The 12,927-nt window shown below is 40.8% G+C and overlaps 1 protein-coding gene across 4 annotated transcripts; it reads left to right on the plus strand.

Moving 5' to 3' along the window:
- The first annotated feature begins 1 nt into the window (after position 1).
- RNF8 (ring finger protein 8) lies at positions 2-12,519 on the plus strand. Of its 4 annotated transcripts, none has more exons than XM_079298506.1 (8): positions 2-236; positions 2,466-2,594; positions 4,128-4,859; positions 5,950-6,012; positions 6,382-6,471; positions 7,644-7,751; positions 8,708-8,919; positions 10,758-12,519. In XM_079298506.1, the coding sequence occupies exons 1-8, from the start codon at positions 147-149 to the stop codon at positions 10,795-10,797; spliced, it is 1,464 nt and encodes a 487-aa protein (XP_079154632.1). In that variant the 5' UTR covers positions 2-146; the 3' UTR covers positions 10,798-12,519. The 4 variants fall into 4 exon arrangements, with proteins under 4 accessions (XP_079154632.1, XP_079154630.1, XP_079154631.1 ...); XM_079298504.1 differs by having other exon boundaries at positions 8,708-8,912; XM_079298505.1 differs by lacking the exon at positions 10,758-12,519 and adding an exon at positions 9,875-10,716 and having other exon boundaries at positions 8,708-8,912.
- Positions 12,520-12,927: the final 408 nt, after the last annotated feature.

The raw sequence follows: 12,927 nt of genomic DNA on the forward strand, positions 1-12,927 counted from the left end.
GGCGGTGCGAGAGCGCCGCGCCATCGTCCCCGCGGGGCTGCGGCGCACGCGCGGGCTCCGGAACGGCTCGGGCTCCGTGGGGGCGGCTGCCCCGGCCCAGCCCGCCCCGCTCCGCCCGGCCCTGCCCTGCCGCAGCGAGCGCGGCCATGGCGGTGCCCGGGCTGCCGTGCCTGGCCTGGTGCCTCCGCCGAGTCGGGGCCAGCTGCGACTGGCTCCTGCTGGAGGCCGGCACGGAGGTGAGCCGCGCCGGGCTCCGGCCCCTCGGAGCGGGCGGGTGGGCGGGCACGGCTCTCGGGGAGCAGTTTGGGGGTTCTCGTTGTTTCTTACAGGAGAGAAAAGCTCCGCCTCGTCCCGCTTCAGGAGCAGCCGCCGTTCGGGGCTCCCGCCCGGCCTCCCCCGTTCAGCCGGTAACGGCCGAGGGCGCGGAGGGCGGACCCGGCGCCGGAGTCGCCTTGGCCAAGCCTTCGCTTAGTTTTATCCTTAAATTCTTATTTCGTATTTAGAGTTGCTCGCGTGACGGTACCGTAAGTGAGGATGAAGGGATTCGGTGGCCTATTAACAGGGCGATGCTTTAGCGAGGTTAACAGCATGTAAGGCATAGGTATTCAGGTGTAAACGAGGTCACGTTTAAATTCTTTTGGTTGTGTCTTGGTGCGGTACTGGAGTAGACGTTTTCTGAGCAATCGTGTTTTTTAATTGAAAAATGGGCCCTGGTACTCTTCCCTAAAAGCCAGCAGGCAAAGTGTGGTGAGGTTGGGGCAGTGTAGAAGGATTGCTGTTCTGCTGGTCAAAATCAGACAGGTGTGGGTGATGCTGTGGCCCAGGCCTTGTGCTCACACACTGTGAAAGGCACCCATCCAAACATATGCTTTGTTACTCTCCCATCCTGGATTTGAAGCCCTGAGATGCGCAGATCTCCTCCGTGAAGGACTGGAGGTAACACAGCTTCCAGCCAGGGTGCTGATAATTGTGCAGAGGATCCAGTTTGGGCTGTTCCTGATCTGTATATTTGCATAGCAGTTGTCACAGGCAGCAGGGAGGCTGATGGCGTTCTGGTGCTGTAGGTGTGCCAGGCCACAGAGCACAAACTGCTTTTGCTGGAGATTTAAATCATAATCGTAGAATATCCTGAGTTGGTAGGGAACCACAAGAATCATTGAGTCATACTCATTACTCTGCACAGGATAGCCCTAAGAATAACACTGCATGGCTGAGAGTGTTGTCCAAACAGTTCTGGAACCCTGTCAGGCTTGGTGCTATGACCACTTTGGTGCCAGAGGACACTGCTGAGGTGTGGGGATGTGCTGTGACTTTCCAGTACTGCTGGGAGCAGCCCTCAGCTCCAGCAGGCGAGTGGTAACATCTTGGACCCCCGTGTGCTAAATGAACTTGATCAAGGGGATGTTTTGTGACTGGTCCTGCCTACTCTCACTCATATTGGTGTGTGAGGTCTTGCAGGATGCCACATAAATGCAAAGCTGTTTTTATGTATGCCTCCTCACAAAGAGGGGAGTGTCTATCTATTCGAGTCTCTGTACCTCTTACATATGCAATTCATGCTGACAGAACACTACATGAAACATTTAACAAGTAGGCACTAATGTGGTTAAGTTTGCTTTTGTCATCTTAGTTTGCTTCCTTGCCTTTGGTTATGACATGGGGGTCTGAGTTCTTGCTCTAAACTCAAGGTGCGAACTGCAGTGTACAGATGAATTGAGAGAAGTGTGCAGAGGAGGCAGCAGAGGGAGGTGGAGCAGAGATGTGCTTTAAATGGTCATCTGAAATGAGAGATTTAATAAGATACTGTGCAATAGTACAATTAAATTATGTACCATCTTCCAGAAGATACTATTAGAGTCTAATGCACTTATTTACATCACTTTTACTAGTGGTTATGAGCTCCATGTAGCTTATATTCTGAGCCATAAGATCGATGCTGTGATTTACAAAACTATTGTATTTTTAGGGCAATGTTGAGTATGCACTTTTTTTGAGGGCAGTTTTCTGGGGTGTTTTTTCCTGTATATTTCCTGTCCACAAATGGTGGAACTGGTGCAACTAGCAAAATAAGAGGGTAAGAAGAAATTTTGAGACCCACACACAACAGTGCTGGCTTGAATAAATGGTATTTGGTTAGGTAATGACTGCGCTGGGACACAGATGGTTTATGAGTGGCTTTGAGCAGCTTTGCTGCTGGGGAAGATTTCCACAAAACCAAGGTTGTAATATGCCTCAGAGAAATCAAGTTTTCCCCAGTGGGAGAGAAAGATAATACTTCAAACTTTGTAAGCTTCCATTTTCTATCTACTCTTAAATTTAAATGAAAAAAAATCATACTATGCCAGACTTTTTGGAAATAACCATAAGGTGTTGATCTAGAGTTTTGCTGTACTTAAATTGAAATGACATAAACTGAATTTACCATGTCATGACTGGTTGCAGTAACTAAACTACTTTATTTTTAGGTGACTATAGGTCGAGGATTAGATATCACATACCAGCTGGTGTCGAAAACCTGTCCCTTGATGATCTCTCGTAAGCACTGTGTCTTCCAGCAGAATGCAGAAGGGCAGTGGACTGTCCAGGATAACAAGGTACAGAGACCCACTGAAGACCTTGTACTCTGAGATTCATTGAATGGAATCCATTGCTTTGGATCTAGCAATGTATGGGTTATGATATAGTACAAGTGTGATAAAAGGTCCATGGGAATGCATCTTCTTGTTGTGTGCATCCAGCAGGAAACTTCAGTCTGCTGTTCTGTTTGCAGTTGGGATGCAAAGTATATTGCTTTCTGTATGTAGATCCACCTCTTGGTTTAGCATTTTTCAGACCTTGCCAAGGCACTGTGCAGTCTGTGAACATGTTTGGTGTTACTTTCTTAGAAAATACCCTATATGAATTTTGACATCAGATTTTATCCTTTATTTTTTATTTTTATCCTTTCAAAAAGATAACATTCTTGTAGTACTAATGAAAAGATAAAGTGCAACTCCTTATTGTAGTGACACAATTGCTTAAGTTATAATCAACTTCAACAAGAATCTAATGTTAGAAAAATTACGCTTCCATGTTGTGTTCAAATGAGTTTCTCCTAAAAGTTCTTCCCAGCTGATTGGGATGAAATGCTGATGTCAAAGTCCTCACCTGGGTCTCACTTTGACTTCAGTAATCAGTTTTTAATATCATGATCTCTCCACTTTCTAATTCAGTCTGGAAACAGTAAAATGAGTAATTTGCTTTAAAACAGCACTGGTAGAACAAAAATGTTCAACGTATCATGCAGATTTGAAGGATGTTTGGGTCAACCGCAGATTAGAAAGGAATGGAGTGGCTACTAAATGAATCTCTCTTGTAGTATATGTATAAACTTGAAAACGAGATGTTACTGCATGATAGGACATCTACCATAGATTAACTATTAACACTTCCTGTCTGTTTTCACTGTTGACCAGTTGGTCAGCTTGTTTCATTGAATCTCATTGAGATATGTCAGTTCCTAGTGCTTCTGCAGTTCATCAAGAGCACAGACCACTTTTGCTGTTTTTGAAAACTGTTTCTTGAGCTAGACTTGAAACCTTTTTTGTGCTTTGAACATTATCTCTAGAAAAACATTTTCCTTCTTTATAGTCTCCCTGTATTTATGGAAAACTTTGTTTTCCTCAAGGACTATAACCAATGCTTCTTTTTCTTTTTATTTCCTGGAATTTCAGGTAACATTAATTGTCAAGAATAATTACTGTAGTATTCTATGTTTTTGACAATGATTTATTGTGGTGTCTTTTGATTAGTTGGTTCTTATTTCTGAAGCTTTTGTGCAGGTTTTTCCCCTCAGAATTCATTTTTTTCCTTCTGCACAAGCACATATGTCAAAGTGTTGTTCTTGGTGCTTGTACACAAAACCTGTAATGCAAGAATAATGTGCAGTAAATAATACAGTGCAGTGTCTGTAATAAATGCAACACTGAGCCAATAAACTGGGTATTACAAGGTTTATTTAAAGGGATAGCTTGTTCTGATTGAAGCACTGAAGAGGTTGGCTGTATTTATTTATAGTTGCCAGAAATAACTTGCAGAGGACTCTGTAACTAAATATTAAATGTTGGTGATTCTGTGTTTATTGGCAGAGTCTAAATGGAGTCTGGCTTAACAAACAGCGCCTGGATCCATCAAAAGTCTATCCTATTGCTGAAGGGGACCGTATCCAGCTGGGAGTGCCTTTGGAAAATAGAGAGACTGCTGAATATGAGTATGAAGTAATTAAAGATGAATGGGAGAAAATTAAGCCCTTTTTAGCCCAAAGAAATGACCTGGGGAAAGCTAAGGGTTCACGAACTAAACGTAAATTTAGTTTGGAGGAATTGGAGACGTCTGGATCAGAAGGCCCTTCAGACTCCAGATGCAAAAGAGACAGAATGTCTTGTGGCAATGAACCTGTAGATAAATCATGGGGACGGGGAGAAGAGGCCAGACGGCTCACGGAGAAGATGGATGTCAAGCTGCCTTCACCTGGACCCAGTGAGGGGGACAGTGCTCCAGTTCATTTTCACTCCAAGAAAGCTGTGACTGTCCCCCAGAAGGACCAGAAAGGCTTCAGTCTTGAAGAGTCATGGACTGGCTTGAAAATGCTGAGGAAATCTCTAGTAGATACAATGAAATTAAAGGTCAAAGTGCAGGAGAAGCAGACTGCAGTTCTAAACGTGAAGCAGAAGCGCAGGAAGTGTGATCAGAAGGAGATCCTGGCAATGGAACAGGAGCTGCAGGAGCTGCAGAACCAACTCTGCATGGAGCAGGAGCATCAGCAGCAGCAGGTGGAAGAGCTGGAGAGGACATTCTGTAAAGAGCAGCAGAATCTAGAGGTATTATGGTGGTAATAATTTTGGCCTGTGTCTTCACTTTAATGGAATGCCATCTATAAGGCATTGATCCAAAATAGCTCTTGAACTATACAGTAACATAAATAGTATTGGTGTGAATTACTCCTGTTAAAATTTTTGTGTAAGTATTTGACTTAGCATGTAATACAGTGCATGTACCAAAAAGAAGTAGAGACTGAAGAGATTTGGCTGCATGGGGAATTCAGAAAAAGGTGCAAGATAAAGTATTTCAATTGGTAAAGAAGCTTGTCTTTAAATTAAACAAAACAAAAGTATTTGCCTGATCTCTTGTGCTTATAGAAATGACAAGTTGAAAAGTAGTCACTTTAAGTATGAATTTCTCTCAGTATATGGCCGAAATAATGCCCAGTTTGAATGGCAAATACACTTTATTTACAATTAATGAAATACTGCATGCCTTAATCCCTGGAGGGAAGGAGATTCTTTTCCTACTTTCAAAAGACCCTTTCTTGCAATCTGTAAGTATCTTTAAGCAGTAACTGTATATGATAAATTGCTTTTTTCATAATAGACTGAAATCTGTTTGAGGTTGAGACTGCTCAAAATCTGGTTTAAAGAAAGTGAGAATTCATCCTGGAGTGAGTTTAATAATTTTTAGTAGCAGTCTGTAAGGAAGTAACTAATAGGCAAGATACCAGTATCAGAAGTACAGAAAGTTTGGAGTTGTGTGCTTAGAAACAATGGGATGTTTACCTGGAACTTTAGGTATCTCTGACTTCTTTGTATGTGCTCATAGACTATTGCAGCTTTTAAACTGTTGCTGATCTCTTTACTTTTATAAATATGCTGGTGCCTCTTGAGCTAGAATGATGTGGAGGTATTCCAAATTCAGAACTGTAAGTGATATATCCATTTTAACTCTTCACAGTAAATGATAGCTCTAATTTCTGTTGTACACAGAGTGGACAATAGTGGAGTGGAACATCTTGCTGTTTGTTGAAAATCAGTGTTGTTTCTTTAAGCATATCCTCTAAAGAAAGTGTGCAGAGTAATAATTTTCTGTCTCTTATGTTCTTCAAGTACTTTTTAACCCACTTCTTAACCCACCCAGGGAGAAAAATGTGAACAAGTGGAGGAGAATCTGAAGGAGCAGCTGGCCCAGGTCCTGCAAGAGGCAAGTGATTATGAGTCTAGGTTTGGTCTAACTGTGTAACTCAGGTATTTAAATCTTTGCAAGTGCTGTGGCCTCTTGGTAGAAGACAAAGACTGCCTTAGCTGACTGTAAAACTTAACTGAAGTGAAAGAGTGACCTAGAAGAGGGAATGCAAAGTGTGATGGCACTGGGAAGGTCATAAATAACCAGCAGTGCATTCCAACTTTAAGTTAAGGATAAGCTGCCTTAACACCTCAACTCATATGTGTTGCTCTTCTAGGAGGAGTATAAGAGAAATGAGTATGCTGAACCTTATGACTATGACCATGTATCTTTAATAGGATAGCTTATAATGGTACTCTTATAACTTCTGGAATGGTATTGTTACAGCATCGTGCTTTGATGGAAGAACTGAATCGTAATAAAAGAGATTTTGAGGCCATAATTCAAGCCAAGAATAAGGAATTGGAAGAAACCAAGGTAAGGAATAACTGCATTCTTAGTTTTATTCATAAGTGAAACACAGTATGCTGCAGCAGAGGAAATGGTTTATTTAACATTTGTCTTGGCTCTGCCTGGCCTCCTGTGGTGCTGTGGTGCTGTTTTGAGGTGGCAGCTGATTCTGGTTTCCAGCACTGGGGGAGGAGGCACCTTGCCCTTTTCATAAATTAGTGTTGAACAGTTGTTACTGTTTACTCAATCATAAAGGAAGCCCAAAGCACTTGAACAGTGCATTGGGGAAAAGAAATGACCCCATTGCATCCTTTCGTTAAAAAACAAGCAAACAAACAAAATATCAAACCAGAAATAATAGGAAAAAAATCACCAACCAACCAAAAGTGTTTGAAAAGTGAGGTGCTTCATTTTCAGTTAAAGTGCATTCAATTAAAGCTGCATTGTGACAGCAGTTCTGTAAGGGACTGTAGGACTGAAGCAACATGGAATTTGAATGATTAATGAGATAAGCCACAGTTCTTCCTGCCCTTGACACAAAGTGATGAGTGGAAAATAATTAAGGAGATCCTTTCCTGTGTCTTAGTTCACTCACATTATCCACAACTGACAGTTTGCTTTGTTTTCTTAATGCCATCTTTGGAAACTTGTTGCTGATTCAACTATAGCTTCAATTGGAAGAATTTTCCTGTTATTTTTAGAAGATAGAGTAGGTACCTAGCCTAATTAGCCTAATTTAACTCTTAACAAGCAAGCAAAAAAATTATTAGGTTGTTAAAATGCAAGTAAGTGTTTTAAACTTTATGGCTTCCTGTTTTTTTAACATCTGAGGTGTTTATTCTGTTGGGTGTTTTGTTTTTTATATCAGACATCAAAAAAATACCGATTCAAGCCAAACTCTTGTGAGGTTGAAAAAGATCCTGTAAAGATTGATCAGCTGGTAGTTCCTTTAGACTGAAGGGAATTTTGGTAATGGCTGCTGTTCTTCTTTGAAGTTCTCTGTAGTGGGTGGGAATATTCTGAGTACTGCTGAGACTAGAAAGAGGAAAGAGGTTACAAATCTGGGTGCATGGTAGATACCCACTGCGCTTGACGTGGAGCTTTGCAGTATGATTTTCTTCCCCTGCACAAACGCTTCCTGCCAATTGAGAAAAACCTTGTTCTTTGTTGACACACAACTACATGTGCTTTTCCACCAGGAGGAGAAGGAAAAGGTGAGAGCCCAAAAAGAAGAGGTGTTGAATCAGATGAATGATGTGTTGGAGAATGAGTTGCAGTGCACAATCTGTTCTGAGCACTTTATTGAGGTATGTTTAAATGGGTTTACCAGTTAAAAAGAGACTTGAGAAGCTTTCTGTAATTCTAGTGATGCAATATTTAAGCTCTTTTCTTTACTTCACTTGTTTAACTGTCCCAACCCACAGTGAGTTCTTATGGGAAAGAGTTGATCCAGAAATGTATTCTGTCTGCCCTAACTCTTCTTTGCTTGACAGCAAATTCAGCTTTAATTTCTATCTGCATAGACATGAATGCTTAATCCTAAAATGCACGTCAGTTTGGAGCACTTGTTTAGGTTTTTGAACTGGTGCTCTAAGTTGCTACTGTCAGCTGCTAGGGGAAGAATTATTTTGTAGTGTACCTTGCTTTAAGCTGACTAGAGTTGGTCTGTTTGAGGTTTAGATATATGGAGAGGCTAGTAAAGGGAGGTACAGTATTCAATCATGTCTTGGGATGTTTATTTTGTTTAGATAAACTCTTTGAGAAATTGGCCTGTTTTCATTTGATTCTTCAAGGAGTAGGCTGTGCTTGTCATGTAGACTGTTATTTTTATTCATGTTTTGCAAGAAGGTCGGTTTCATTGCATTATTTTTTTCTATGGGAAACCTGATGTGTTAGGCTGGCTTAAGAGCTAGCTGAAATTTTAATTTCTGGTTTCTCAGTATATTAAGATGCTATTTTTCAATATCTGAGTTTTTTCCATAATTTATCCTTTTCAAATTGGGGTGACTTGTAATAAAATGAATGAATTTTGTCTGTTTCTGACTTGCTATGACTTACAGTGACTCCATTAACTGAATTGTAAGCTGGCCTGACCTATGGCATGGGGAAATTTGCGTGTGACTCCTGCGAAGGCCCTAAAAGCTTTGGCTCTCCAGTCCTTTCCCTATACAAAATCTAGTATTTCCCTGCATTTAGTATGTTTTTGCTTGACAGTACCTGTGTGAGCATGCTGTGACCAATATCCTTCTGCTGAATTCCACAGGCTGTCACTCTGAACTGTGCACACAGCTTCTGCTCCTACTGTATCAATGAGTGGACGAAGCGTAAAGTGGAGTGTCCTATCTGCAGGCAGGAGATCAAATCAAAGACACGCTCTCTGGTGCTGGATAACTGCATTAACAGGATGGTGGAAAAACTGGATGTGGAAATGCAAGAGCATCGCCTGAGCCTTATCAGAGAGCGGAAAGGTGAGAGGTGGGTGGATGTGGAATGATGAGTACCATCTCTTATTCCATCTATTTTGTACAACTTTCTTTGGCACCTATATACCAGGAAGATGCTCAGGGAATGCTGCAGAAACACTAAAAAACTCTTGACTAACTAGCTTTACTGCACAGTAAAATAAAATTAGTACAAAGTTTGGAAAAAGACTTCAGTATGAATTCCACAACTTAACAAGTTGTGGAAGTGGGACAACTTAATTTAACATGCTAAAGGTTATGCTCACTTAATAAAAGCAAAAAAATATAAAATGGTCCTTGAAAAATTTACCAGGCACTTTTGATTTAACTGTGTAGTACGTGATTACAGAAACTTAGCAGACCTGACAAGTAGCTCTGAATTCTTTTCTGTGTATTAGATTTATGTAGGAAATCTCTGAAAGAGGCACTGGTATATCATGTAAATGTATGGCTGAACTGACAGTTGCTCTGACATGTTTATTTTTGTGAAATTAAAGCTACAGTGTCTTACAGGCATAACTTCTTGCCTAGTTGTCACTAAAACACCGTGCATGATTGAGATTGCTTTAATAAAAACCCCAGTATGGGTTATTCCCATCCGCTTCCTTCTTCTAAAATTCTTTCTAGAGCACTTGACGCTGGTATCTAGGTGCTGAAATTTAGATGTCTGTTCTGCTACCCCTTAAATTTCTGTTGCTGTGTTTTCTTAAGTAATTGTTTTGTTTTCCCTTCATATAGATAAGTGCATGACCCTTAATTTTGCAATTTATCAAGCCTTTTACCAAAAGAAATGTGCTTTTGAAACCCTTCAGATGTACCATGGTGACATAGAATGACATCACTAAGCAGTGCTAGTTCAAGCCTGAAATTATAACCTATGTACCCCTTTCAGTCTGACTCCCTCAGGAAATGCTGTGTTGCAGAGAGGCTGCCCAACTCAGCTGCAAGAATTGCTTTTATCTCTGCAGAACAGAGGCAGCCCTTGTGCATTATGTACATCTGCAGAGTGCCACAGTGCTCCTGAAGTGTCTCCTTAGGTAGCTAATGGGCACTAGCTGAAGTGGTGCCTTTATTGGAGCCCATTGTGGGCTCAAACAGTGGTCTTCATCCTTGCTTGAACAAAAAGCAAATGAGTTCATAGCCTACCTTCAGAAATAAGTACCGGTAGGAAATCATTTAAATTTACTGTGACATACTTCAGCTGGAAGGTGGAATGGTTTCTGTGCCACTTTTTGTGCAGTGATGAAAGCATTTTGATTGAAATGAAGATAACCATTTGCCTATTTAAAATTAATTCCTAAGAAATAAATGTGTTGAAAGAAGAATGATGCTGCAAGTGGCACTTGAGAGGCTGTCAGGGCTTTCCAAGCAACCTTTTCTAGTCTTAGTAGCCCCTGCACTAGAAGGACAGCTTACAGTCTTATATAGATGAAGCTGTTGATGAGGTTGTAAATGTCTTGAACAATCAGTACTTGTTTGAGATCCCCTTGCCATGTTTTTTCTTTACTTTTCTTACCTGGCAAGACACTGAAATAGTTAGCCACTTCCATTGGCAGTTACCTGCCTGTGAAGGGGTGGAGGATGTTTCCTCCTCATCTCTGTTACTTTAATAGGAAAAGACATACAGAACACTTTAGAACATTTAAGGAAACAAGCAAATGAATAACTCCCATACCTTTGTTCTTTTATGCTGAAAACTGAAAAGAAAATGGCCTATGTCCTGTAGCTTGAAAAACCTATTGCAAACTGACAATGAGAAGCTAAAATTTAGTTTCAAAGACAAGTTGTAATTTAGCACTTGTGGGTACAGTGGTCACAGCCAACTTTTGTGTCTGTATGTTTTGAATGCAGAGAAACAGAATGTGAAGGCGAAACCAGCCACAGACAGTAACAACAGTGTCCCTTCTTCCACCTACTCCATCTTCACAATGAGCAGTTGTGACAGTGAGGACTCTGAGGAGGATTCTTCCCATAATGAAAGCTACTATGTTATCTGAACGTTGTTACTGCAGACTCATTGCCACTGTGCTGCCTAGAACCAACCTAATGGTCTTTGGTTAACTGCTGCTGGAGGAGTGGACTGGGCACCTGGAAGGACCTGTGAAGAGGCTGGAGCTGTAAACTAGCAGCATATGGAAGAAGGATCTTGTTTTCCAAATGAATGCACAGAAGATTGATCTCTAAACCAAAATTGGATTTGTGAGAGAATTGACTGCCATTATGCTTGCTAACTGACATACAAACCCTGAATTTCCATGTTAGCTTGTGACATTTTTGGTGTAATGAAATAGTTTGTATTGCATCATTGCCCTTTCCTTAGTGAATTACATGTTTACATCAGCATCTCTTATTTCAGGCAGCAGAGGGAATGTCCCAAGCCTTTTAAGAACTTGGCCATCCCCACCCACAGGCAGGATATAGGTATATCAGGAAAAAGTCCCAGTGTGGGTTTTCCTCTTGAATTTCATATGGCAACTAGAGTAATCCCAGGCCTTTGGCATTAAAGGTTATAAAGGGTGGGATTTGGACACTGTTGACTGCAAGTGCATTTTAAGCTAGCTGCTGGCCATCAGCTTGCTTTGTTTAGGTAACCCATTTTCCATTGGTTAGGGATGGAGGAGAGTAAATCTTCCAGAGTCTTTACCTAGTGTTCTTCTCATGTAGTATCTTTGGTTTGTTCCCTCTTCAGGCTTTTGCATAAAGGGTTTTAGAACTAGGAAGCAGCACATCCAGAAATTCTTAGCGATGACTTTAAAAACATGTAATCAGCAGCAAGAGAGGAACCTTTGCCTCTTCAGGTGTGCTGCTCTCCAAATTACTGAAATGTCCTGTTGGCAGGGTAGGAATGCAGCATCTGTAGACAACCACAAGGTACAGAACGAAGCACTTTGTTTTATTGTCTACAAGACATAACTTTGTGCTGTGGATTGTATTACCCTCACAGCAAATCACTGGTTCATAAGAGACTGATCAGGTCTTGCCTCATCCTATCATGTATTTGCCTATTGAGTTCCATTTTCTAGTTACTTATGCTTTTGACTTGGCTGTTACATGGAAAGGACTCTTACACTGTGAGAACAGGATGGGGAAGCCCTTCTCATCTGTAATATTTCTTTGGCTCTTTGTATATACTGTCTTGTTTCTATGTTTATTTTGTTTAAGAATGAAAATATAAATCCATGTCTGTATTAGTTTTCTTTGGTGCAGCCACTGAGATGTCTTCTAGTTGTCTTTAGACTTTTTTTCAAGAAACAGACTAATTTAATGACTTTGTGTCATGTTTTGATTGCTGTATGCAATGTGACTAAAGTTATTTGAAAGACTTTTGTATTCAGGAACTGATCAAAGACAACCTAATTCAAGACTGTGACAACCCTAATGCTAATTTAATAGCTGCAATCATACCTCTTACCTTCTTCCACCAAGCAAGATCCCATTAAAAAGGTGCATGAATGTTATCCTAAGGAATAGTGTCTTCTGATGAATCTGGTCAGTAGGATTTAAATAGGGGAGGCCTGATCTGTGAGCCAGGCAGCTTGCTTAAGGTTTTAGTGTAATGTTTCTTTTGTGAAGGAGACATTTAAAGAGAAGAATACAGAAGATGTAATACTCACTTTGTGTATGTGCTCTTGAGAGTTTCTTTTGAGAATAGGTGCTTTCTAGAATGAGCAAGAGAAGAGAATTCCTCAAAATGCTCATGAAATAGGCTGACGTGGAACAGGCATTTCCATGAAGAGAAGGAAAATACTCTGTGTAGGACTGCAAATTCTTCTACTCTGTATCTCTTCCATAGTGCTGTGCTTTTTTTCTCATTTAATTTTCAAAAATATATGTTTATTTTATTATGGTGGTGTTTGTGCATATTGCAGAGAGGGATAATGCTTTCCCTGGTAACAGAGTGGTAATCTTTGGTTTGATTTCTGTGTGTTATCTTTTCATTAGAACACGAAGAATGTCAGTGGTGTGATCCAAATTATTTTCGCTCTTACTGGTAGGTGCATAGTGTGTAAACATCCACAGA

The sequence above is a fragment of the Erithacus rubecula genome (genome assembly GCF_903797595.1).
Source record: "Erithacus rubecula genome assembly, chromosome: 2".
Taxonomy (NCBI): domain Eukaryota; kingdom Metazoa; phylum Chordata; class Aves; order Passeriformes; family Muscicapidae; genus Erithacus; species Erithacus rubecula.

What these genes read in the sequence shown, in the direction of transcription:
- RNF8 (XM_079298504.1), top strand. Translation starts at nt 147, where the DNA reads ATGGCGGTGCCCGGGCTGCCGTGCCTGGCCTGGTGCCTCCGCCGAGTC. An exon ending in TGCTGGAGGCCGGCACGGAG is followed by an intron (nt 237 to 2,465) that starts GTGAGCCGCGCC and finishes CTTTATTTTTAG; the next exon opens with GTGACTATAGGTCGAGGATT. An exon ending in AGGAATTGGAAGAAACCAAG is followed by an intron (nt 6,472 to 7,643) that starts GTAAGGAATAAC and finishes CTTTTCCACCAG; the next exon opens with GAGGAGAAGGAAAAGGTGAG.